A 24,278-nucleotide genomic window follows, 5' to 3' on the forward strand; every position below is an offset into this window, starting at 1 on the left:
CCAGTGATCACTGTGTCTTTATTGAATACACAACACAGACAAGATCGTCACTGGAGCTCTCTCTACATGAAGAAAGCTGGAAAGAGAAGATTCTAGTCCATGTGGGTTTGAGTCAGTTCAAAACCACATTTAAGGCACATGGCCGGTGATGGCTGCCACATGGGTGGACTGGTTGCTGGTGTTCTTCTTTCTCACTTAAAAGTTTTAGGCTTCTGGGTTCAGTGCAGGACTGAGGGGGCTCCTGGGTGGATTCCCCACAACTTCCTCCTGGGAAGGATGTCCATTGAAGGGCTGGCTGGCTCCTCACTTTGTCTGCCAACCAGTTGCCTTTGCAGCATTGGCTTATACCTGAGGGATGGGGTAGGAGGCACAGGCAGCCAGGCCACACATGTTCTTCCCACGCTCAATGAGAAAGTACCTGGGCAGAGAGAAAGGATTGAGGCCTGACTAGTGGCATCCATACTACACAGCTTTCTAGAATGTTCTGCTGCACATGACTCCAGGGATTTTTGCCCTCTGAATTTATTCATAGAACAACTACCATGGGCTTATTTTATCAGCAGGAAATGACTGGCCTCACGTTGTAACTAATTTCTTTCTTTTTCTCCTTGAATATTCTACTTCCCAGAATTGATGGAGGCTCCCTTCTTGCCTCTGTCTAGGTCCTCACATAGCATCCTACCAGTAGGACCTCCTAAAAATAAAACTCTCGTGTGTGTGTGTGTGTGTGTGTGTGTGTGTGTGTGTGTATCTGTCTGTCTGTCTCTCCATTCGTCCTGATTCAAAGAAGGGGCTGTCACTTACTGTAGCAAATTCATTGCTTTCATTTCCCAGACCCCTCCAGAGGTTGGTTTTGTCCCAGCAAAATGCTGAGGTCTGGTTGTTTCCAGCCTTCAGTTATAGACCCCATTAAACCAACTGATCTCCTGTCTCCTGCAGAAGACTTGCTGGGACCTAGGATCCTATGAGGGGTCTTGCTAACAGGGCCTTGGCATGGGAAGTTCCATTTTCAGGTTCTTCTTTCCCTGGCCTGGCTAGGGCTTGCTGTCCAACTCCTTAGAAGCTGTAACTTTTAGGTGGTGTGCCTTACACTCAGGGGGTGCCTCTAGACCTGAGCCACATGTGTCCCAGCAGTGGGACCTACTTACCCTTTATCTCCCCACTGGGTACCCCAAGAGTTTTTCACGATCCAGTAGGGTACTCCATCCTGCTCTCCATAGCCAACAGCCAGGACTGCATGGTTGACCTTATCTGGAGTTTGATGACAGGTAGTGCTAGAAATAGAAATGAATTTACAATGGTTTGTAGTGTAGGAAGGGTAAAGGCCAGAACTGTCACAAACAAGGGCTCTCTAGTGATGTAGAGAGATGCTTCCCATTGGACAGAGGGTGGTATGTTGATTGTCAATCAAGTATGGTTCAACCATGATGGGAGAGAATGAGTTTCCTCAGTTCTAAGTGCTGATAGTCTCCACATAGGACTGGCCACACTGCACAGTGGACACCTCTGACTCCCAACAAGAAGAGTAGCCCCCTGCTGCTCTTCTGCAGGCAACAGTGCCCAGCTAGAATTTAACCCGCTGCATTCCTTCTAAAAACTAACTTGTGCTTATGACAAATATGATGGCTTGCCATTTAGCCTCCATGAGACATTCCATGACTTCAAGAAGACAAGCTACAGTGGCCACGTATTGATTCAATGGGCGTGGAAAAAAGACATATGTCTTTTATCCCAGCACTAGGGAGGCAGAGGCAAGTGGATCTCTGATGTGGGATTCTCTTCTGTATGCTGTAATCATGTTTTATTGCAATTGGTTAATAAAGAAGCTGCTTTTGCCCAATGGCTTAACAGAGTAAAGCCAGGCAAAAAAAATCCAGAGATGTAAAGAGAGAGTAGGTGGAGTCAAGGAGATGCCATGTAGCCACCAAAGGAAAAAGATGCCAGTAGGAACCTGGTGGAAACATGCTGCTAGGCCATGACCTTGTGATGATGCACGGATTAATAGAGATGGGGTTAATTTAAGATATAAGAACTAGCTAAAAATATGCATAAGCTAATAGGCCAAGCAGTATTTTAATTAATATGAGTTTCTGTGTGATTATTTCAGGTCTGTGTGGCTGGGAAATGAATGAACAGTCTCTGCCAACAGAGCTCTGTGAGTTTGAGGCCAGCCAAACCCTGTCTTAAAAAAAACAAAACCAAAACAAAACAAGCAAAAGATCCAAAGGCATATGGAAATTAAGTGGACATGGAGCTGTCACCATTGTGTCAGGTACAGGGCAACATGCTGGCCTACAGGCAGCAGGACCCACTTTGCCCTTAGAAAGCTTTATTTGGCAGGGGGCAGTTGGGCAAAGAGGCTGCCCTGCAATGGTCTGAGGGATGGGTCAGTGAGATAGGGGAGAGGACCCCCAAGGAGTGGTATCTAACCCAGGGGGATGGGAAGTAAAGAAGCTTCCTTGAGGAGCAGGGGATATACATGAAACTCCTAAGTTCTTCCACATGGCTGGATTGAGGGAATTGAGTAAAATGAGAAGAGACAAGTAGTGTAGGAGATTCTTCTGTTCATGTGTTGCTTTCATTGGTTAATGAATAAAGAAACTGCCTTGGCCTTTTGATAGGGCAGAACTTAGGAGGCGGGGTAAACAGAACTGAATCCTGGGAGGAAGAAAGCAGAGTAAGAGAGAAGCCATGGATCCTGTGCCTGAGATGGATGCTGGTTAGAATCTTGCTGGTAGGCCATGACCTTGTGGTGATATACAGATTAATAGAAATGGGTTAAACTAGTATGTAAGAGTTAGCCAATAAGAAACTAGAGCTACTGGGCCAAGCAGTGATTTTAATTAATACAGTTTCTGTATGGTTATTTCAGGGCTAAGCTAGCAGGGTGGCCAGGAAGAACAAGCAGCCCTCTCCCTACAACATACAAGAAGGGAGGTTTGATGCCAGATGTGTGCAGAGAAAAAGGGGAGCAAAATTACCAAAGTCCCAAAGCCAAGTTAAGACCTTGGGTAATGGGAGCCTTGGGTATTTATACCCAAGTCATCATAGGGCTGGGGGATGGCTGAGTCAATAAAGGCTTGCCACTCAAGTCTTGAAGATCTGAGTTCAGATTCTCAGCCTGCATGTAAAAAGCCAGCCTACTTTTGTAATCCCAGTGCTGGGAGGGGGAGATGACAGAATCCTGCAGCTCATTGGCCAGCCATCCTAGCTAAATCATTGAGCTCTAGAATCAGTAAGAGACCATCTCAAAAAATTCTTAAGAGAGTGACTGGGGGAGGCACCTTAGGTTGACTTCTGGCTTTCATATGCATGCACACTTGGACACACTCACATGAGTGTATCTTTTTTTTGTTGTTGTTGTTTCTTTTCAAGACAGTGTTTCTCTGTATAGGTCTGGCTATTCTGAAACTAGCTCTTGTAGACCAGGCTGGCCTTAAACTCACAGAGATCGGCCTGTCTCTGCCTCCCGACTGCTTAGGATTAAAGGCACACACCGCCACCACCCGGCTCGACACTCACATGAAAATATATACATACGTATATAGATATGTCTATAAATGTGTATATCTATATACACACACATATACTTTACAGAAGTTTTTATGGCCAGAAAAGTGATTCAGAAGGACTCTGGGTCCAAATGGAGGAGAGGCCAGCGAGTCTATTTAGTGTAGGAGAGAGGGCTGTCTAGAACAAGCCAATGGAGGAGGCATCTAGAGAAGATGATGATGGGTTGGAATAGGTAGAGAGGAGAGTGAGCAGCCTATTGTGTCTCTGGCCTCTCCGTCAGCTGCAGCAGGGATGAGTGTCTGTTAACAGACACAGAGACCTTTGAGGAGTACTGGAGCTGGAGGAACGCAGGGTTGGAGGTCTCCATGACCACCCACACTGAATTGGCAGGGTGCCCTCAGATCTAAGCATGGGTCTAATAAATACTTGGAAGAGACGTGGTGGGCCATGGATATTCTTAGAAAATAGTTGGCTGTGGATTTATAGCTGAATCTAACTGCATAGAGGGATGAGGACAAAGCCCAGAAGAACGTGAACATTCTAGAGTGGCTAGGCTAGAGAAGAGAGAGCATGAAGGAACCCAGAGAGCAGGGAGTGACTCGAGGGACTGACTCCTTGCTGAGCTCATTCCTGGCATCAAATTGGCAGACTAAGAGGTGTGGGCAAAAGAAATCCCATGGTAGATGTGCTGAGTGGAGATGTGCTGAGCTCAGCAATAGAGTGATTGCCTACTGTCCACAGGGCCCTGTGTGCTAAGGACTCTGGTGTTTGAGAACAGTTCATTTTCCTTTCCCATATTCCACCTGAGCCTCCACCTACTCAGTGCTGGAATCATAGGTGTGTACCAACTATGTGGTGCTAGAGACCGAACCCAGGGTGTGTGCATTCAAGGCAAGCACTCACCAAATGGCTACATCTCCAACCCTATCTCCAAATATTTGACTATGTTTTTGAACCTTAGTTTTCTTGACTAGATTCAGCCCTCTGTAGATGACTACAGAGCTCTGGGCACGGATTTTGGCCTTAGTCACGACTTAGCCACAACACCTTGGCCTGTGGCATTCTTTGTGACCTTTTTTTTTTTTTTCTGGGGTAGAGACTTGATCCCTGACACTCAGAGCGACAAGAAGACTAATGGAGAGAACATATCCTAAGTCTCACGAATACAATCTAATTAAGAATCTAGGCTGAGCTGGAAGCCACGTGCTGGGTTTGAGGAGGCCCACACAGTCCTACGCACTGTCCCTTCTGACTGCCAGGTCCCCAGCTTACCTGGAGTAAATGCCCTTTCGATACAGCATAAAATCTTCAGTCACCTCAAAGGCAAAGCTCACAGGGTTGTGTAGTGCCACAGCTTCCACCATTGCCTTCTCATCATTCTGTGGACAAACAGAGGGTTGACAGACCTGCATGGTCTCTGCCACTGCCCTACCATACTTATGGCCTGTTGCCTCAAGGCAGGGGCCAGAGTTCTAGAGAAGTGCAGGTGACCATGGGAACCAAAGCCCCTGGCATTCAGCAGTGACACAGACCCACTTTCTTATGCAGGGTGCCAGCAGCCTTTGGCTTGATTTTCATTCACTTTTGATTCAGGGTCTTATGGAGTCCAGGCTGGCCTTTGTAACTGAGGATAACCTAGGATTCCTCATTTGAAATGGACGCTATAAAGTAATCCCACACTAGCTCAGAATGGATTATAATAAAGGGTTATTTATTTAGGGGTAGACTCACAGATCACAGTCCTCTGCACAAACGGGGAACAGGAACTGAGTCCAGCAGCAAGGGGAGAGAGAGCGCACAAGCTTTATGGCTGCATTTATAGTATAAGAGACCACACCCAAGTGGGCTGCTATCTTAAAGGCTATTGGCGAAGGAGTTTCCACAGCACCCCATCTTCCTGCCTCCACCTCCCAAGTGCTGGAATTACAGACTAGTATTACCATGCCTAGCTCTGATAAATTAGCACTTGGTAGGCAGAGGCAGGTAGATTTGTGAGCTTAAGGCCACACTGCTCTATATATTGAGTTCCAGGACAGCCAGAGGTGCATAACAGAAAGACTGTCTCCAAAAAACAAACAATAAATATGTAGTGATGAAGATGGAACCTAGGCTCTTGAACTTGTTAGGCAAGCGTCCTATGCTTGTTATATGTCATCATGCCCGGGCTCTGTTGTTCTGTCGGGGATCAAACCCAAGGATCAAATCTTGCATGTGCTGAACAAGTGCTCTAAGAGTAAACCACACCTCTGGCCTATTTCAGTTTGTATCTGGCATACAGTTCCTCCTCCCAAACTGAACTAGCTCCCCTGTGGCTACAGCCTTTGCCTTCACTTTCTGAGTGTCTGGGAATCTCTCATTTGTCTCCTTCATGTCTTTACACACAGCTCCGCCATTCATTGCTCAGTCATGACTGACCATTGAAGCCAGGGACTGTGAAGGATGCAGAGGCCTCCACATCCAGGAGGAAGACAATCTAGGGAACTTCAGTGGTGGAACACAGAGAGTACAAATCCACAAATAAGTAAAGACTTATACCATGATGGCAACAAGACCAGCCAAGGCTGTGGGCCCTTCTAAGTGGGACCTGGCACTTCTGTGGGGGAAGGCAGGCAGCAGGATGCCATGAATAGCTTCTTGGAGGTGGTGTGAGAGCAGCAGCCAGAAGCATCTGGTATACTTCAGAAGCCTCCCTCCCAGGCAGGGTGGGTGGTTCCTCCCCTCAGGTGTTTTAAAATGCCCCAACTGGGGAAAACTGAAAGGGAGTTACAATGATGAGATGTTCGGGAGTGGGGAGGTTCAGTGAGTGAAGACCAGAGCTTGGAGAAGGGAAGTAAGTAAAGGGCAGGAGGAGACAGCATCTCAGTGTGTCTTCCCTCAGGCAAGGGGTTCCTTCTGAGTATGGTCAGAAGTCTTGGGAGCCTAGGATATCACAGAGGCTGGCCCACATAAGGGCCAGAACCTCTGTGCCTGGCGCTGTTTCTACAGCTGTCCCTTGTCCTGTCTGAGTGAGCTCTGACAAGATTCAACCTGGGAAGTAGGCAAAAGTTAACCTTTGGGTGCCTTGTTCACTTCACAGTGGAATACAGTGGCCCAGAGGGCCAGTCTTGGCGGGTGTGTTAAAACTAGGTTCTTCTCAGGAGACGATAACAGTACACGGTGTGGGCTGTGTTGCTAGAGTGATGAGCCTCAGTTCTGGAATGACATTTCTCAGTTCAAATCCAGCCTCACCTCCTAGCTCCTGGGTGCATTATTTAGCTCCTCTGAGACTTAGTTTTCTCATCTGTCAAATGAAGGTAATAACCACAGTCATTTCGAGATAATGCCTGCCAGGTGGCTCTATAGTGCCTCTGATCACTCCAGACTGTTATTATTATGGAGAGCTTGGCACGCCTTTCAATTAGGTGGCAGCTGCTACCATTACATAAACTACATGTTTGTGTCCTGAATCTGTTTATCAGTACACGCCCCCTCACCTGCACACATCACAGAGGTTCCTTGCATTCTACACAGTCCTCCCAGACTCATGGGGACAGCTGTAACTGCTCACATGCTCTCTTGGAAAAGCAGGTGGGACTGGGTTCTGGGAAATGCTGTCCTTCAGGTCTAACAGCCACTACCGTCCCTGATTAGTCCCAGCAAGACTTGCTGATGTTCTCTTGTTGGGGAAGAAGGGAGGGAGAGTCCTTAGATCCTCACCGGGGGTTCCAGCTTGTTCCTCCCTCCTGAGCCTCTGCCAAAGCTATATAAAATTCTGCCCCAGCTTCCTATGGTCCCTGCAGGTTCTAGTGTACACAAGAAGTGGCATGTTTATAACTCTGTGCCGCGATGGGAAGCTGTCATCTTCTCTAGGGTGGACCATTCTGGTGATACAGCTGCTTTGAGGTCACTCATGTTCCTGTACGTAAGCCCAACAAACTCATGGGCTCACCAAGCTACCCATGAGTGCAGTGTGAATACTTTGGTCCGTTGTTGGTACCCTAGCTGGGGTGAGCAGGCCTCTATTAGTGCCTTAGCAGGAAAACGGAATGTGTTTCTCCAAGTACTCAAGGTGTGATATAATTCTTTAGGGGTACGATTTATCACTCTCCTGCCCTCAGCCTGGATGCTAATGTGGGACCAACAACACAGGATACACCCAGCCCCACCTAAACCACAAACAGGTGACAGGAACGAGTCATACTATGCCCTTCAGTCTTGGGGACAACCATGACTGCAGCAAAATTTACCCTGACCTGACTGAGAAGCCTAGGCTCCTCATCTCACATGCTGACCTGCATGCTCCAGCCTCTGGTGAGACAGTGGAGATTACCACTTGCATTTAAGACAAGAAAAGAAAACCAAGCACAAAGCCTCATATGGGCTTGTACTTCAGAATGCAGGGCATTCTCTATCAGTCCACGATTCCCTTCCTATCCTCCATCACACAGTCTTCATGGTGAGCAGGAGTCAGAGGTAACCCAGACTCCTCAGTGATGGACTACAATGAAGACCTGCTCTTGTGGCCTCCATATAAGAGCACATTCCCTAGCTAGAGATGGACCCAGTACTCACGAGTGTGATGTTGGCGACATCCTTGACAAATGCGATGGCCTTTTGGGGGTTGAATTTGCAGTGACCATCCTGTTCAGGGCGGCACAGGGAAGTGAATATAGATTAGAGATGCTTTGCCCAAGGCTGAGATGCCACCCTCCTGGGAAGATTGATAGCGTTTTCTAAGCAGTCTGTATGCACGAGGGCCTTGCTGACAGTAGTGCTCCAGAGAGGCTTAGAGGCATTCTTGTCCTCAAGGTGTTTAGAACCCAGGGGCAGGAGACAGTTCTGTGCTGTCTGGGACACGCATAGTGCTTGGTCAGAGCCCAAGGAAGAACCTGAGCCAGCCGAGGAAACTGAGAAAGAGAAGCCACGCTGGAACGTCTGTAGTAGGGTTAGAGGGACAGTCCAGGGAACAGTGCCAACCAGAGGCAGGCAGGGATTAAGTAATTGACTGGAATGGGGGGAGGGGACCTGGTTTCCGGGAGCTAGAAATTGTGGGTACAATGATGGAAAAGACTGGCCTGTGGGGAGAGAGATCCCAGGAGCCTCCATTGTGCTTTGGCCAAGGTAGGTACATAGGCTGAGCTGCTCAGAAAGCCCCAGGGTGAGGCCAGCTAGGTGTTTCCTGAAGAAGGGAGACCAAACTCTGGATGGGGTGGTGACTCGCGGCGAACCAACGGAGTCAGGAAGGAACAAGGCAAGCTGAGTGGAGGTGGGAGGGTCCTGAAGAGGGGCTTTCAGGAAAGACAGACGGTGTTACAGAGGCAGGAGTGAAAAGATGCCCTTGGTAAGAGCAGTGGGCACAAGCAACACCATGAGGAGGCCAGATTTGAATGGCAGTAGGGTGGAGGGGGATCAGGGCGAAATGGAGATGATAGGGGGCACAGCTGAGGCCCCCCACAGTTACCCTGCCTCTGTAAGGGTAGGTGTCTTCTCCCATGATGCCCTTGTTGTACAGGATGTACTCGAAGGCCTGGCTGGGGAGACCTCTGCAAGAAGGACACATGAGTAAGCCTGGGGTCGTGGTGGGGCACATTTCAGTGGCAGAGGCCTGAGAGGTCTCCAATGCTCTCCCTGGTCTCAGGCAATGGAGACCGCACAAGCCACAAGTGCCCCTTTGTGGCGGAGAGCCCTGGATGCCAGGCCCCCGTCAGGAGACACAGGCAGCCTCAGAGGGCTGAAGGAGTCACTGTCACCACAGTGCTATCTACAGCAGGCATCCCCATGGACTGTGTCCACAGACACTGCCTGAGCCCTCATGGCAGCCCCAGATAGAGCTCAGAAAAGTGGGACACCATGCCCAGGCCACAATCGCAATTCAGACTTTAAAGATTCTAAAGGTAAATCCTTCCCATCTTCCTACCTCCTATAAAACAAATAAAAATTGAACAAATTCCCTCGGCAGACCCCACTTCATCCAGTCCTTGCTCTTCTCCCTAGGATCCATGTTACCACCTGACCTATGCCACGCTTGGGCATGGCTTACTCAACTCTGAGGAATGTCGCCTCTGTGTGGTCCGCTGTCTGTTGGGTCTCCTGTGCCTAGGTTCACAGGGGGATATGGTGGGCACCGGTACTTGAATGGAAAATGGATGTGATGTCATGAACCAAAGCAAACAGACTTCACAAGGCAGTGGGACTCCAGTGCGCCCAGGAGGCAGCCTTTTGCCATCGGCAGTGTGAAGTTGTACAGAGAGATGAAAAATGAGGGGCAACTAAGCCCGCTGTGGATCCTGGGCAGGCTGTCGCATCAGCCCTGAGTCCCTGGACTCGGGCTGGGCTATGTGGACCCTGCTAGTCACTGCTGTCAGAGTAGAAGATGGTGCATGGGATGTCCCACAGAGGAGCAGTGAGGGCCAGGCTTAGCCTGACCGGGAAGTCAAGGCTAAGAGTATGTCCTAGGGGACATAGAGTCCTAAGGGACTTTCTGCATATTATAGGCACAGAAACCCGAATAACCACACAAAACTCTCTCAGAGATCAGATCACATTGGGAAAGAAAGGAGGGCTAATGTCGCCGTGAAAACGGGAGTTAGTGACTTATTGAGAGGATGGCCCAGAAGCTGGTCCTGCACAGTGTTATGCATGGGCACATTTCCATATTTCATAAGGCTCTCAAGGGCTGGGCAGCTTGTGCTTCAGGGGCCAGTCAGCTCTCCACATGTGAATCCGGGCTTTGGAGGGGGATGTATTTGCTTCCCTATCTATTCTTTTGGCCATTTGTCCAGATGCTGAGGATAGGGCTGGGTGACATCTTGGGAAGAGGCTGGATTCAGCCCTAACCCTTCCAGCTCTGAGACCCTTTAATTCTACCCATGGGATGATTCTAGCAGCCGCTGACCCTGACAACAGCAAATGGGGGCGAGGAGAAGGGGTGGACGGTGGACTCTCCCGCTCTGGAACATACCCTTGGCAGCCATGATTGTTGAAGTTCTGGGCACAGTCCACCAGCTGCTGCTCAGCCTAGAGCAAGAAGCACAGAGTCAGTGAGGAGATGGCTGAGAGGCCAGGGAGGTGTCGCTGTGAAGTGTCAGCTCTCCCTCGCTCATTCACATTCGTGGTCTAATTGGTGTTGTGTGGCAATGACCCTGTAAGGTCCCCCGGGGACAAGGCCATCTCTGTATATCCCAGGGTGTCTCTCCTGCAGCTGGCACATGTTGGGAGGGGCTCAAAATGACCTGGCCGCAAAGCAGTTGAAAGGGTGTGACTAGGCCCTCCTAAGGGGCACTTGTCCTGTAGGGGTGGACACAGTACAAAACTGTGCATCTCATAGTGTATGCTAGAGGGAGCAGGTCAGGCCCAGAGACACTGCTCCCTAACTCCTCGACCCAGGCTCTCATGGCCTTGCTCAACTCTCCCTCTTTCCTACAGAGTGGGACAGTTCCTTCACAAGTGTCCCCCTTCCCGTGGGGGTTAGTGGATAGACATGTAGACCCTAGCTCTTCCATGCATGGGAAGGGGCACAGCTCCCCGAAGGGGTGTCTCGCGGGCAGTTTCTACTGTCCAGAGAGCTTGGTGAAGTACTAGGCTGAAAAACTGAGGCTGTGGGTACATCCACTCAGGAAGGAGCCCTCGGGGAATTTCTTCACTCTCATTCTTTCTGGGAAACCCATCCGTTGAGATTCCCAGGCTAAATGTCCTCAGGATTGGGACATGAGATCCAATAGAAATAGAAATCTTGGCTAACACTGTGAATGAGCCCGGAGATTCAGGCCTAGGGGCGAGAGGCAGTCTGTAGGAAATGGCCTAAGGCTGACATCTTACCAAAGACAGCATCTTCCCGGTGGCAATAGCCACAGCAGACTCCAGGGCCCCTGTGGTGGAGAAGGTCCAGCAGCTGCCACAGGACCCCTAGAGAGGACACATAGGCAGAGGGAGTCAGTGAATATGCCCTCATGACACAGCTCCATTCACCAGTGTGGCAACCTTGGTCACTGGATGCCTTTGCCCTTTACAAGCCCCCACTAGCAGGTCTGTCCACGCTGCTCTGCACATGCTCAGGAGGCTGGCATCCTTCCTCTGGACGCAGCAACCGAGGCTCCTGAAGGAAGATCTGATCAAAAGGACGCGTGGATCAAAGAGAACGCTTTATCATAATGGAGGTGACTGCAGGCTCCGTGGGAGGAAGCAGAACTGGCACTTGACTTGGACAGGGACCTGGGTTTTTTTTTTTTTTTTTTTTTTTTTTTGCGGTTTTTGTCTTCCATATTCCACTTTTTAAATGTCTCTTAAATTCCTTCCTCAAAGGCCAAACTCACCATGTAGCTGAGACTACCCTTGAATCTGAGATCCTCCTGCCTCAGCAGGGATTGCAGCAGAGTGGCAGATACCCGGTTTTGAGTTCCCTCTTGTTTATCTTGGCTCCCGAGCTAGCTATCCACTTTCTCCCCCTGTACAGTTACATCATTTCAAGGGGGCTTTCAGAGCTAATGTGGGGTACTATGACCACTGTCTGTCACCACGGAGTAGCCACCGTAAGACGTCACATGACGTCCTATCCCAGGTGGTCAGGCCTGTCTGGTGGCCTAGGGTCCCAATAACAGGAGAACCATCGGCTTCCCACCTGCCCAGAGAGTAGGCTTAGGGTTCCATGCTTTGAATCGCCATGAGACTCTACAGGGCCTGCACACTGTGTTTGGGTCACTCTTGCCCTTCACGTTTCCTGCTGAGGCAGATGCTTGCTTTGCTCCCTCGGAATGCAGTTTACACATCCAGTTAACCTGGCAGGCTCCCGGCTGTGCTGAGCCTGCGAAGACGTGGGGCTGTGCCACGTGCCTTTTGTGCCACATGACGCTAATCAAAAAGCCTCGCCTCTTGTGGATAGTTTCACAAGAAAGCCAGGAGTTTCTAGGAAGGCAACCTTAACCTCGGTGTCCTGGAATGGTGAGGTCAGCATCTTTGAGAAGTCTGCTGTGGTGCCATTTTGAGGGGGAGGGAGCAGAGTGCAACGGGAACAGCAGAACATGGGGTTTAGTCTTCAGAAGTGAGGATGCATTAAAGCTCCCAGAATCTGAGGGAAAGGCAGGCACCTGGCCAAGTCTCCTATGCCCTGCAGAGGGCTCTCTGACAATAAAGACCACCTCTACACACACACACACACACACACACACACACACACACACACACACACACTAGGCCCAGGGCATGCAAATGAGAGATGCTGGGCTCGGTTACTCATCACTAACCACTTGGAACCAACCATGCCCCAAAGGCAGCCAGCCAGGACAGTACCTGCAGCCTGGTGCCCTGAGGAGGGTCTGAGGGAAGGGAGGAAAAGATGCTTTCTGGGCACAAAAGGTCCTGGTCTTTGGACTCGGAGGGCTCAGGGAATGTGTTTTGAGCAACTCAGCAGGACAGACCTGGAAGTCCTGGGAGGATTTGGGCCAGTGTGCAGAGAAGGAAGGCAGGGCCATTTTCATCCTCCAGAGCTGCCAAACCTTAAAGCAATGACATCCAAAGCCTTGCAGAAGAGAGAACGGGAGAGACGAAGGGAAAAGGCAGAAGTAAGGATAAGCGGCTTGCAAAGGTGCTGTGAGCGTCTGAGTTCCGCATCCTAGCATGCTGTCGGACAGCTGTTTTGGCGGGAACATGTGTGGACTGCCGTGCACTTACCTGATTCTTCACTGCTGAGACAAAGTTTCCTTTCTTCCGCCAGTCCATGGAGGAGGGGTAGGGGCCAGTACCACGGAGGTAGTTACTTTTGGTGGCTGAACAATTCTGAAACAACCAAATAACATTATTTTCAAGGAAAATATAATTAAAATAGAATTTTAAAAGGGTCTGAGGAGTCTGGGGAGATAGTTCAGTGGGTAAAGTGCTTGCTGTATGCAAATAAGGACCTAAGTCCTCACAGCTGTCTGATTTGTAACCACAGTACTGGGGGCGGGGACCAGAGAGCAGATCCTTGGGACTTGATGATCAGTTAGCCTAGCCAATGGATGAGCTCCAGGTTAAGAAAGAAGCTTGGGTGTGGTGGCACCTGCCTTTAATCCTAGCACCCAGAGGCAGAGGCAAGTGGGTCATCGTGAGTTCAAGGCTAGCCTAGTTTATATAAAGAGATTGAGACTGGCCAGGGCTACTTAATGAGATCTTGTCTGGGAAAAGAAAATGGTGATGGGACCAGAGAGATGACTCAGCATTGAGCAGTTAAGGGCACTTGCTCTTCTTTCTGAAGACCTTGGCTTGGTTTCCAGCACCCACATCAGGTGATTTCAACTTCAGGGGAAAGACACAAATACATGTACACCTAATTACATAAAAAAATAAATAATAAAAAATAAGGTGGAGGGCATCAGAGGAAAATAAGGATAATAATCTGTGGCCTCCTCATATGCACATGTCTATGTGTAGGCAAATGTGCTCACACATGCACCCATCACACACACATACACTATACATATGATTATACCACACAATACACCATACACATATATACCATATTACATACATTACACACATGTATCCACCACACATGTGCATCCACCATATACATGCATATATGATGTGGGAATGATTTCTTACTAATAAAGAAACTGCCTTGGCCCATTTTATTGGATAGAAAATTAGGTAGGCGGAGTATACAGAAGAGAATTCTGGGAGAAAGAAGGTTAGAGGAAGAGTCGCCATGATTCTCCCGCTCCAGACAGACGCAGGTTAAGATCCTCTCTGGTAAGCCAGCTCATGGGCTACACAGAATATTAGAAATGGGTTAGAACAATATGTAAGAGCTAGCCAATAAGAAACTGGACCTAGCCGGGCCAGGCAGTGTTTGAAAGAATACAGTTTCCGTGTAATTATTTCTGGGTATAAGCTAGCCATGCGGGCGGCCGGGTGCCGGGGACGCAGCCCTGCCGCTCCTATTTCAACAGATGGCGCCCAACGTGGGGCTAAATCCACTTAAAAACCTGAGAAGCCTTAAAAATAAGGGAAACAGAGTTTAACACAGATTTTTGCTGTTTTGTTGGTGACATGCTGTAGAGAGATTCCTGATTCAGCAACAGCAGCAGAGAAAAAAAGCTGCGTCATTTTAAAGCGCGGCTTCCTGGTGCTATGCTGCCAGCGTGAACTCTGGCTTTAAAGCATTTCAAGGCTTTTATGGGACTGGATGTTTCTGTTCCCACTTGGGATCGGAGGAGATTGCTCTGAGACCTGCCGATGGCTCAGCGTTCCCTGCCTACACCTGGGCAGATGGCGGAATCAGGCTTAGGCAGGCGGAAGAGCATGGCGGATTCCTGCTGCCATACAGAGACGCGTTTTCAGACTGCGCAGTGCTCTGCGTGTCAGATTTGGCTGTAACTTGGATAAAAAGAGTTTCTGTGCTGCACACTCAGTCTCAAAATTAAATTGCTGATTGCGGCTCCAATGTAAACTGCTGTTTGCCTGTAACTGTGCTCAGCTCAAAAGCACCAAATGACTCTGAGGCAGGAGCGGCTGCTCCTTGCTGAACTGTGCTGATCTCAGGCAGGAACTACCGTAATTACCTTAAAACCGTGCAGTTAAGGTTTAGACTGGGCAGGACACAGGCAGTACCGTATTACCTATACATGGTGCAACTTAAGTTTTTAAGAAATGCTTAACATTTTAAGAAATGCTCCTGGATAATAAAAAAAAAAATACAGATTCACAGTAAAACAGATTCAGACACCGTTGGATGAATGTACGTAGGCTTGGGGAAAAAAAGAGAATATAAAGAATAAAGTTAATGTCTTAAAAAGAAAAAGGGTAAAGTCTTTAAAGAGACAGAGTACAGAAGTACAGATAGTTATAGATTAAGAGAAATAAAGAAAAATAAGCCACGTAAAAATGAAAAATTCACAGAGAGTCTGGATTATGTACATTGTGTTTTCTTTAAAATTTTTGACTGTGAAGGAGCTAAGTACAAAGAGACATTTTATTATATGGGCTGCTAAGCTGAACCTGCACATATGTTCTAAAGGTATCTTGACTTCAAAATTTGGATCTAAGGATATGATGCTTTGGAGAGGGTCTTCTTTTGTTTCCACAGAGGATGTGACCCTATGGATTGCATCTATCCCGGTATGGTATGATAGACCACGCCCTCCTGAAAGGTTGCTGTGAACACCCTCAAAAAATTACTTCACTCAACTGCCAACCGAGATGAACCTGACACACAGGTTACACCCTAAATGATCTGATTAACAGTGCCCCCATTCAGCAGGAAGCAGTTTGGAGAGAAAAAACTACGCCCATGTTCCCAAATATTGTTTATAAATGTTCTTTTACATTTAAAGGGGGATATGATATAGATATGAATAATTTGCATTGGTATGGATTTTAAGGTCAATTTTGTTATATGTATATGTATTTTTGAACTTGATTAAGGTATTGTGATTATGTAGTTCACTTAAAATGTAATGTATAATTAGGAAATATAGGTTGTTAATGGATAATCATTGCTAATAGTTAAGCTTGTAGTCATGTTAGTTAGATTTTCTAGATATATAGAGATATATTTCAATTAGATAGGCATTCTTCATATCTTTCAAAGACTGCAGAATATGGCATTTAAAATATTTTAATAACTTAGGACTTTTCATGACAAGGAGACACGTCTGCTCCTGGCAGCACCAGCTACTTCAAGAGGAAGATGGGCATCGAAGAGGATCCTTATGGAGTTGGATAGTCATTTGGGCAAGAAACTGCTCTTGCCTGGACTGTTGCATAAACTGGACACAGAGAACCCTCAGAGAGAGGACTGCTGAACTTGCCTAAAGGTGAGATGGTCTTTCGGGGTTCCTGATTCATGAAAGAGTCTACAAGACATTCTACAGAACACAGCAGAAAGTGACTGAACTGTCTTTAAAATTTCCTGCTTCATGGAAATGTATCTGGATACCATGGGCCTGTAGGCCGAAGATGGATGCCCCAACGGTACAGAGGAACTTTGGGTGACTGTCCAGGCAGCGAGATGTCTCTGTCATTTCTAGAGTTTTCTTATTTCTTGTTTACTTAGATAATATTATATCCTTCTGGAGTCTTTGATGGAGTTGAAGAATAAATAGTTATAGTTTTCCTTAGTTATGATAAGAGATAAAATAGATATAAATATTGTAACTGTAATTCTTACTTGATAACTGTTTTGTTATATGTAATTTTACTATGCTAAAGTTAAAGCCTTTCTTTTTTGTTTAAACGGAAAAAGGGGAAATGATGTGGGAATGATTTCTTACTAATAAAGAAACTGCCTTGGCCCATTTTATTGGATAGAAAATTAGGTAGGCGGAGTATACAGAAGAGAATTCTGGGAGAAAGAAGGTTAGAGGAGGAGTCGCCATGATGCTCCCACTCCAGACAGATGCAGGTTAAGATCCTCTCTGGTAAGCCAGCTCATGGGCTACACAGAATATTAGAAATGGGTTAGAACAATATGTAAGAGCTAGCCAATAAGAAACTGGACCTAGCCGGGTCAGGCAGTGTTTGAAAGAATACAGTTTCCGTGTAATTATTTCGGGCATAACCTAGCCATGCGGGCGGCGGGGTGCTGGGGACGCAGCCCCGCCGTCCCTATTTCAACACATATACCACTTATTAAGTCTCAAACCCTGGGACAAATGACTGAGGTGCTTATTTAACATTCCGGCAGACCTGGCTGCCAGGTTCTCCCAGTATCCCTCAGTCCCTACTTATTACAGGGTGTGGCTGGCATACCCTGCCCTCCACCCTGAACTCTCCAGCCCAGGGACTGGGCTGTCCTTCCCCCAGAGGCTCTTCCCTACATAATCCAGTCATTTGGGTTACCTACCCTCTTTCTTACCGTTTGCCCTCTTGGTTGCTGCACTTGGTTTCCCTCTCCTAACCGCTGAGCCATCTCTCCAGCTCTATGCTCTTGCTCTTATCTACATTTTCAGCTCCACCATACCTAGGAGCAGCCATGTCCTTCCTTTTTATTTTTTTTTCGTTCACCACACATACCATATACATATACCGCACACACACATATGTATCAACCACACAAATGCATATACCACATACATTGAAGCACACATGCACACACACGTACCAAAGGGGATGAGAAATGAAAATCTGGTCACACATCTACAGTCCCAGCACTTTTGAAGTAGGTGTGAGAGGATCAGGAGTTCAAGCCTTGGTTACACATCAAGATCCAGGCCAGCCTAGCCTCCAAGAAACCTTATCTCAAAAAAAAAAAAAAAAAAAGTCTATCTGAAATTCATCTTTAACTGGGCACCTATATTTTATCTGCTACTTCTCAGTCATGGATTCTTGTTGTTAAGGCCAGAGCCCGGGACTAAGGGACTGTTGAGAGATGGATCCTCCTGCTCTTTCCAGGAATATTCTGGGACACTCCTAGGCATGGCTGGGGATAGGACTGAATCTAGCTGGAAACACAGCAGGCTTAATGTTTATTTTACGGGTGCAGACAAAATTATACAGATTGGCTGGGCAGTGGTGGCACACGCCTTTAAACCCAGCACTCAGGAGGCAGAGGCAGGCGGATCTCTGTGAGTTCGAGACCAGCCTGGTCTACAGAGCTAGTTCCAGGACAGGCTCCAAAGCCACAGAGAAACCCTGTCTCGAAAAAAAAATTATACAGATTGATTTACAAGGAACTGCTGTGGGATAATGATTTTCTACACTGTAAAGATTTGTTGCTTATATTGCTTTAATAAAACGCTGATTGGAAGTATAGGTGGGCCGACCAGGCAAGAAGTACAGGTGGGGTGACCAGAACAGAAGAATTCTGGGAAGAGGAAAGACTCAGTCTGAAGTTGTAACCCAGACACAGAGGAGGCAAGATGAAAATGCCTCGCTGATAAAAGGAACTAAGCCACGTGGCTGACACAGACAAGAATTATGGGTTAATGTAGGATATAAGAGTTAATAAGAAGCCTAAGCTAATAAGCCAACCAGTTTATGATTAATGTAGACCTCTGCATGTTTCTTTGGGACTAAACAGCTGCGGGACCAGGCGGGACAGAAATCTCTACCAACAAGGAACTACACCAACCTGAGGCTCTGACCAGAGATATTTGCGTTTTATTTCAGCAAAGCTCATGTCTGAAAACTGGTTCAATCCCACTGAAAAAGAGAAGGGAAAAAAAAAAACGAGCAAAACGACATGAAACAAAGGCCACAGTGAATTGATTAAGAAACAAGCAAAAAAAGCAAGAGCCCTTGTTTACCCATGTTCTAGTTAGAGCCGCTACAACTTGGCTCCTGTAAAATTCTGTATTTCATACGATTCAATAGCAAGGCCAACTGACACTGTGCCTCAGAGCTGCTCAGGCCGACAGAGGCACCCCAGAGTTGGTGGATGCAGAGATCTGAGGTACAGCCCAGGCATCCGCTGTTTTAGATCCCCACTGTAAAACTGATGAGCACCCAGGTAAAGAGCCGCCATACCCGTGTAGCGTCTTCCCATCCTCCCTCATCCAGTCTTCACTGCAACCCAGCCAGTTCCATACTGTCATGTCCTCTGTAAGTTGCTAGCACCATGCAGGAATGGCAGCTCATGCTTGCTGCTCAGAGTCCCTTTAGCTGAGCTGTCATTTCTCAGCAGCTGCAGTGGTCATGCTAGATGTGTTTCTAGTGACCCTCACCTGGAGTGAAACTGGGTGACTCCAGAGACTGCTCATGGGCTCAGAACAGTCTGAGAGTCGAGGTCTCGCAGCAACCTAAACAGATCTAGGTTGTACGTAGTGCACCCTCAAAGGGCAAGTGGGGGGTTGGAGGGGCAGAGCTCCTGTAGAATCTTTTATAGACTTCACAACTTCCACAGAGGGTTGCCAGTACTGTCTAAATTTATATCCCTTCCAGAGCTATTATCTGAGGTTCACAAAGACATTCTCAGAGTCTGAGCCCCTGCTCTCTACACCCAATAGCCCCGAGAGGACCCTTTCACCAGCCGGTGCCACTAATTATTTTCTTTCCAGAGCTGAGGTGTTCCCACCCCTCCTTCTCTCAGAGGCCTGGGGGGAAAGGGGCTCCCCAGTACTTTTAAATGTGTGATTCCTCTGGTTGTGGGCTTGTATCTTCCTCCAGTTGTTGGCAAACGTATGCAGTCTGTAATTGTACTCCACCGAGCTGTACGTCTTCTGGTGCTAAAACAAAACACAGCAGCAACAAGTCATGAGAACAGGTGAAGCTTACCAGAGGGAGTCTTTCTAGAGATCCCCTCCCGCCCAAGATCCCTCCCCGGTGTCATGTATGTATGTAGGCTGATCTAAAGTCCCTAGACAAGATGGTCATGAACACCTAGGTTTCCGATCCTACCTCCACTTCTCAAGTGTTGAGGTTACAGGCGTATGTCACCATGCCTGGGTCACATGGGAAGTGCATGCTAGGCAAGCATGCTACCTACTGAGCTGCATCCCCATCCCATGGGTGTTTTCATTCTGTCACACTCGGGACAGATCTACAGTTAGATGGGGCTCCGTTCTTGTTCTCTACTGACAATATCAGGAAGTTACAAAGCAATCCTTCATGTTCAGGGACCTGTGGCCAGAGTGAAGACCATACAACTGTCATGACAACCGTTAAGAGTTCAGGAGACCCCGTTGAGGAGACCTGCCAAGCTCAGGTGGCCTGTGGACACCGAGGCTCATAGCTGAGCCAAGTGTATGGCAGAACCCATCATTTTCAAAACTGCACATGCTACTGTTCTCAACAAATTCTGCAGCCACTGTACAAAATGCTCCAAATACAAATTCCAACAATGAAGCAAAGGCATGAAAGTCTTCTGCCAGGCTCCTCCCTGGGCACCACTATTTGGAAGTTTACTTCACGGTGCTCTGCCTGGAGCTTGGTCAGTTTGAAACATGGAAAGACCCAGGACAGAAGAAGGTTGGAAAATCCCTCTCTTTTGTCTCAAATCTGACACAATTCAGTTTGCAAACAGGAAGCTTTGTGACAAGAGAAACTTCAAAAGAAGAAGTAGGCCACTGACCTGTGTCATCCATGACTTAAAGTGAAACTTTTCTGTGAAAACAAAAAAAAAAAAAAGAAAAATAATTAGGTCCGCGTGTGCCTTGTGATCATGTTGAGTCTACAGCTAAGTCGGGCACTAAAGAACTGACTTGCATTTTATTTCATTTATTTATTAATTTTTACTTTTTATATTACTATTATTTGATGCAGGGTCTCACTCTGTAGACTTGGCCAGCCTCATGGAGATCTGCCTGCCTCTGTCGTAAAGTGCTGGAATTAAAGGTATGTCACCAGATCCAGCTGATTTCATTTGCAAAATATCAAAGAAGAGGTTGATGTGGGTTAGCTATTGCTTGAGTACAAAAAGGAACTCAAACCCTTTCTGCTTTTTTAACCACTGCTATTTCTATGTGGTATATGGGGTAGGTGTGCACCCATATGCCTGTATGAAGGCCATAGGTTGGTTTTGGATAGCATTATCTAACTCTCTCCACTTTACTTCTGGAGACAGAGTGTTTGGAACAACCCGAAATTCAGTCATTTGGCTATACTGGTGGTCCCAAAAGCTCTGGGGTCCTTCTGTTTCTGCCTCCCAGCACTGGGGCTACAGGTGTGTGCCCCGACACCCGGCTTTTCGGTGTGGGTGCTAGGGATCAGAACTCAGGTCCTCATACTTGTAGCACAAGCACTTTGTCCATTGAGCACCCCCACCAGGTGTGTATGTGTATGCACACGCGCATGTGTGCTCATCAGAAGACAGCTTTTGGGAGTTGGTTCTTTCCTTCCACCATGTGGATCCCACAAAGCCCAGGACTCCAGGCTGGGTGGTAACTGTCTGTAGAAGCAGAGATCAGCCAAGGTACAGGCTTCCAGCTCCCATGAGCTATCTCCCATGCTGTGGGGAGGGCGACCTGAGGTGATGTAGCTGTCTTTGAGTTATTTCTATTTCTTTAACTACCCTTTCATGCACAATCCAGGAAATAATTCCAGTAAAATTTATTGGTTCATCAAGTTGGACTTTGGTGGCATTCTTACTTTGATCTATCATTGGTTCCCTATCAGGGATGAGTAGATGTGCTTTTGTTTTGTTTTTTTGTTTCTTTATTTTGGTTTTTCAAGACAGGGTGTCTCTGTGTAAGAGCCCTGGATGTCCTGGCACTCACTTTGTAGACCAAGCTGGCTTTGAACTCACAGAGATCCACTTGTGTCCGCCTTCTGAGTATTGGGCTTAAACGTGTGCACCACCACTGCTTGGCATAGAGTTTTTTTTTTTTTTCATGCCTACCTAGGAATACAAGTTTTTGGGGTGCTGGGAATATTTTATTGAACATGATTTAGAATTTCCATCTTAAACTTAAATAGCTGCAAAAATGTTTTCTAATATATGGTAAATCTTTAACATTTTTATTTTTTACAGCGTGTGTATATGTGTACATGAGCACACCATGGTATGATTGTCGTGGTCAGAGGACAATGTTCAGAAGCATGCTCTTGCCTTCCACCATGTGGATTCTGGGAATTGAACTCAAGGTGTTAGACCTAGTAGCAAGCACCTTGTCTCTTTGAACCACCTCACTGGCCACTTGCGTTAAATATTGACATTTGAAAATAAGACCATTGGGCTAGGGAGATGGCCGAGCAGTTAAGGCACTGACTGTGAAAGCAAGAGGACTAGAGTTTGGATGCCCAGAACCTTCTAAATGCCAGTGGTGAGTGTAATTAAATACATGTAATTAACCTGTAATTCCAGTCTGCGGTGGCAGAGGGCAGATGCCCAGAGTGTGTCCAGTAACACTAGCCAAATTGGTTTGATTGGTAGACCCTGCTTCAATGAATAATGTAGAAGAACAATCAAGGACGATTTCTGATATTAACCTTGGGCTTCCACGCACACCTGTTCACATGTGTGTCTACATATGAGAACATACATAATACATGTATTTACTGCCTCCCATACAAACACAGTGTTGGATAGCTTGTTGCTCATGGAGGCACAAGCTTGCTAATCTAGCACTTGGGAAGCTGAGGAAAAGGGATCTGGAGGAGTCAAGGGAAGTCTGGGCTACATAAAAGACCCTACCTCAAAATACCACCCCCAAGAACAACAACAAAAGAGTTCAATATTACATATTTTTTAACTCCTTGAACATCTATCTTTCTGTCCCACAGAATTTTAGCCTAGGGGAGAAGATTTATATTACATCATCCTATATCCTTTTCTACAACAACAAAGCTTCTTAAACTTTAAAAAATTATTCTAGACTGAGCAGTAATCATAATTATTATGAAGACCTTGTCTAATTTTTTCCAAACTTATTTTACACCATGAAAAGTCATCATTAAACCTAACAAAGTAAAACTTGAGTGGAAATACATCTTTTGAATGTGTGATTAGGACAGTGGGTGGCAAAATACTCCAGGCTAGTCCTGAACTCACAATCTTCATGCCGTTGGCTCTGTGCGTGCTGGGATTGCAGGCGAGCATCACAACACCTGGTCCAATGGGTAGTTTTGAACTAAAGGGTCTAGACTGATTCTCTGACACCATCTACGCCTGGATCATTTGGAATAGCTCCACATTGCCCCAGGGATCCCCAGGAACCCCTCCAGCACAGCAAAGTGAAGGTCACTGCTGTGTGGCATTTACAGCTCAATCCACAAGCCACAGACCTGCTCTGGCAGCTAAACCAGGATCTTTTCTCTCGGGAAGAAAAAGTGTAGTTCTTCAAGACAGGTCCCCAGGGAATTCCAAACCCTGATTAAGGGCCTGCTGTGCCTGAAGCCTTCAGAGAAGACAAACCCCAGCCCAGACTAGACTCTGCAGCAGGCAGAAGTTGATGGCTGTGTCTCCTGTGGGGTTTTCAAACCAACCAAGAGAAGAGAAAGCCCCAGAATTTCTCATAGAGGGTTGGTGGATGAGAACACACATGACCTTAGGGGAACCTCAAATTCATCCTAAGCTTACTATGACTGTTCATTTCATTAATTAGTTAATTTTTTTATATGTGTGTACAGAGTGTGCGCAGTATACGGGTGCACTGTATAAGATCGGAGATGTCACGTTGTTCCCATCACTCTCCACTTTACTGAGGCAGGTGTCTTTGACTGAGCCTGGAGCTTGAGCAATCTAACTAGTCTGTTTACCCCAGGGTCCCCCATCATTGCCCCACGTGCTGCCATTACACGCGGCTGCCGTGCTTGGGTAGCTTTTTCATAGTTCCGGGAATCAGAACTCTGGCTCTCAGGCTTGTATACCAAGTGCTTTTCCGACTGAGCTATCTCTCTAAAAGGAATGTTTTTATGACTAGGGCATGGCACATGCTGGGGAATAGAGTACTTGGCGGGGGCAGGGGATAGATGCAAGAAGGTCAGGAGTTCAAGCTCATCCTTGGCTAGTAGTGCCTTAGAAACAGAACAAAGAGAACCAAAAAAAGGGTGGAGGGGAATCACAAGGTCCCATCCCTAGGCTATTAAGAGTTTCTGTAGCCTCTGATAAGGTGCCTGTGTTTCTATAAATAACCTTGATAAAACCCATGGAGTCACAAAGAGATTTAAAGTGGGAGAGAGAGAGAGAGAGAGGACAAGCTGGCAAGAAGAAGGAAGTGGGAGGGGAACAATAGAGGGTAATGAATGCTGAAGTATGATTAGAATATGTTAAATACATGTATGAAAACATAATAATGAAACCCATCATTATGTTTGATTAATATATGCTAATAAAATCACTAACAAAAAGAAAGTATAGTTTTTATGTTCTACTGAAAGACCAACAGCCGGGCTAGGAAACCACAGCCCCCCCCCCCCACCCACCGCGTCTCGTATTT

General features: G+C 47.0%; 1 protein-coding gene and 1 long non-coding RNA gene across 2 annotated transcripts in view; one reads left to right on the forward strand and one right to left on the reverse strand.

Moving 5' to 3' along the window:
- Ctsh (cathepsin H) overlaps nucleotides 1-24,278 on the reverse strand; it is a 25,871-nt gene continuing 1,593 nt past the window's right edge. Inside the window, exons 2-12 of the mRNA XM_050157282.1 lie at nucleotides 20,474-20,505; nucleotides 19,523-19,628; nucleotides 18,536-18,606; nucleotides 13,159-13,263; nucleotides 11,311-11,397; nucleotides 10,454-10,509; nucleotides 8,954-9,035; nucleotides 8,065-8,133; nucleotides 4,786-4,892; nucleotides 1,149-1,274; nucleotides 1-418 (exon numbers count right to left, since the gene is read on the reverse strand). Of these exons, the coding sequence (XP_050013239.1) occupies nucleotides 343-418; nucleotides 1,149-1,274; nucleotides 4,786-4,892; nucleotides 8,065-8,133; nucleotides 8,954-9,035; nucleotides 10,454-10,509; nucleotides 11,311-11,397; nucleotides 13,159-13,263; nucleotides 18,536-18,606; nucleotides 19,523-19,628; nucleotides 20,474-20,505 (917 nt within the window). The 3' untranslated portion in view covers nucleotides 1-342. The remainder of the gene's footprint in view (nucleotides 419-1,148; nucleotides 1,275-4,785; nucleotides 4,893-8,064; nucleotides 8,134-8,953; nucleotides 9,036-10,453; nucleotides 10,510-11,310; nucleotides 11,398-13,158; nucleotides 13,264-18,535; nucleotides 18,607-19,522; nucleotides 19,629-20,473; nucleotides 20,506-24,278) is intronic.
- On the forward strand, nucleotides 13,272-16,992 carry LOC126510632 (uncharacterized). The gene is made up of 2 exons (XR_007594451.1): nucleotides 13,272-14,198; nucleotides 16,868-16,992. It is a non-coding gene; the product is annotated as an uncharacterized lncRNA (long non-coding RNA).

Source organism: Alexandromys fortis, unplaced genomic scaffold (genome assembly GCF_014885135.2).
Source record: "Alexandromys fortis isolate MF-2015 unplaced genomic scaffold, M_Fortis_MF-2015_v1.1 scaffold_85, whole genome shotgun sequence".
Classification (NCBI taxonomy): Eukaryota; Metazoa; Chordata; class Mammalia; order Rodentia; family Cricetidae; genus Alexandromys; species Alexandromys fortis.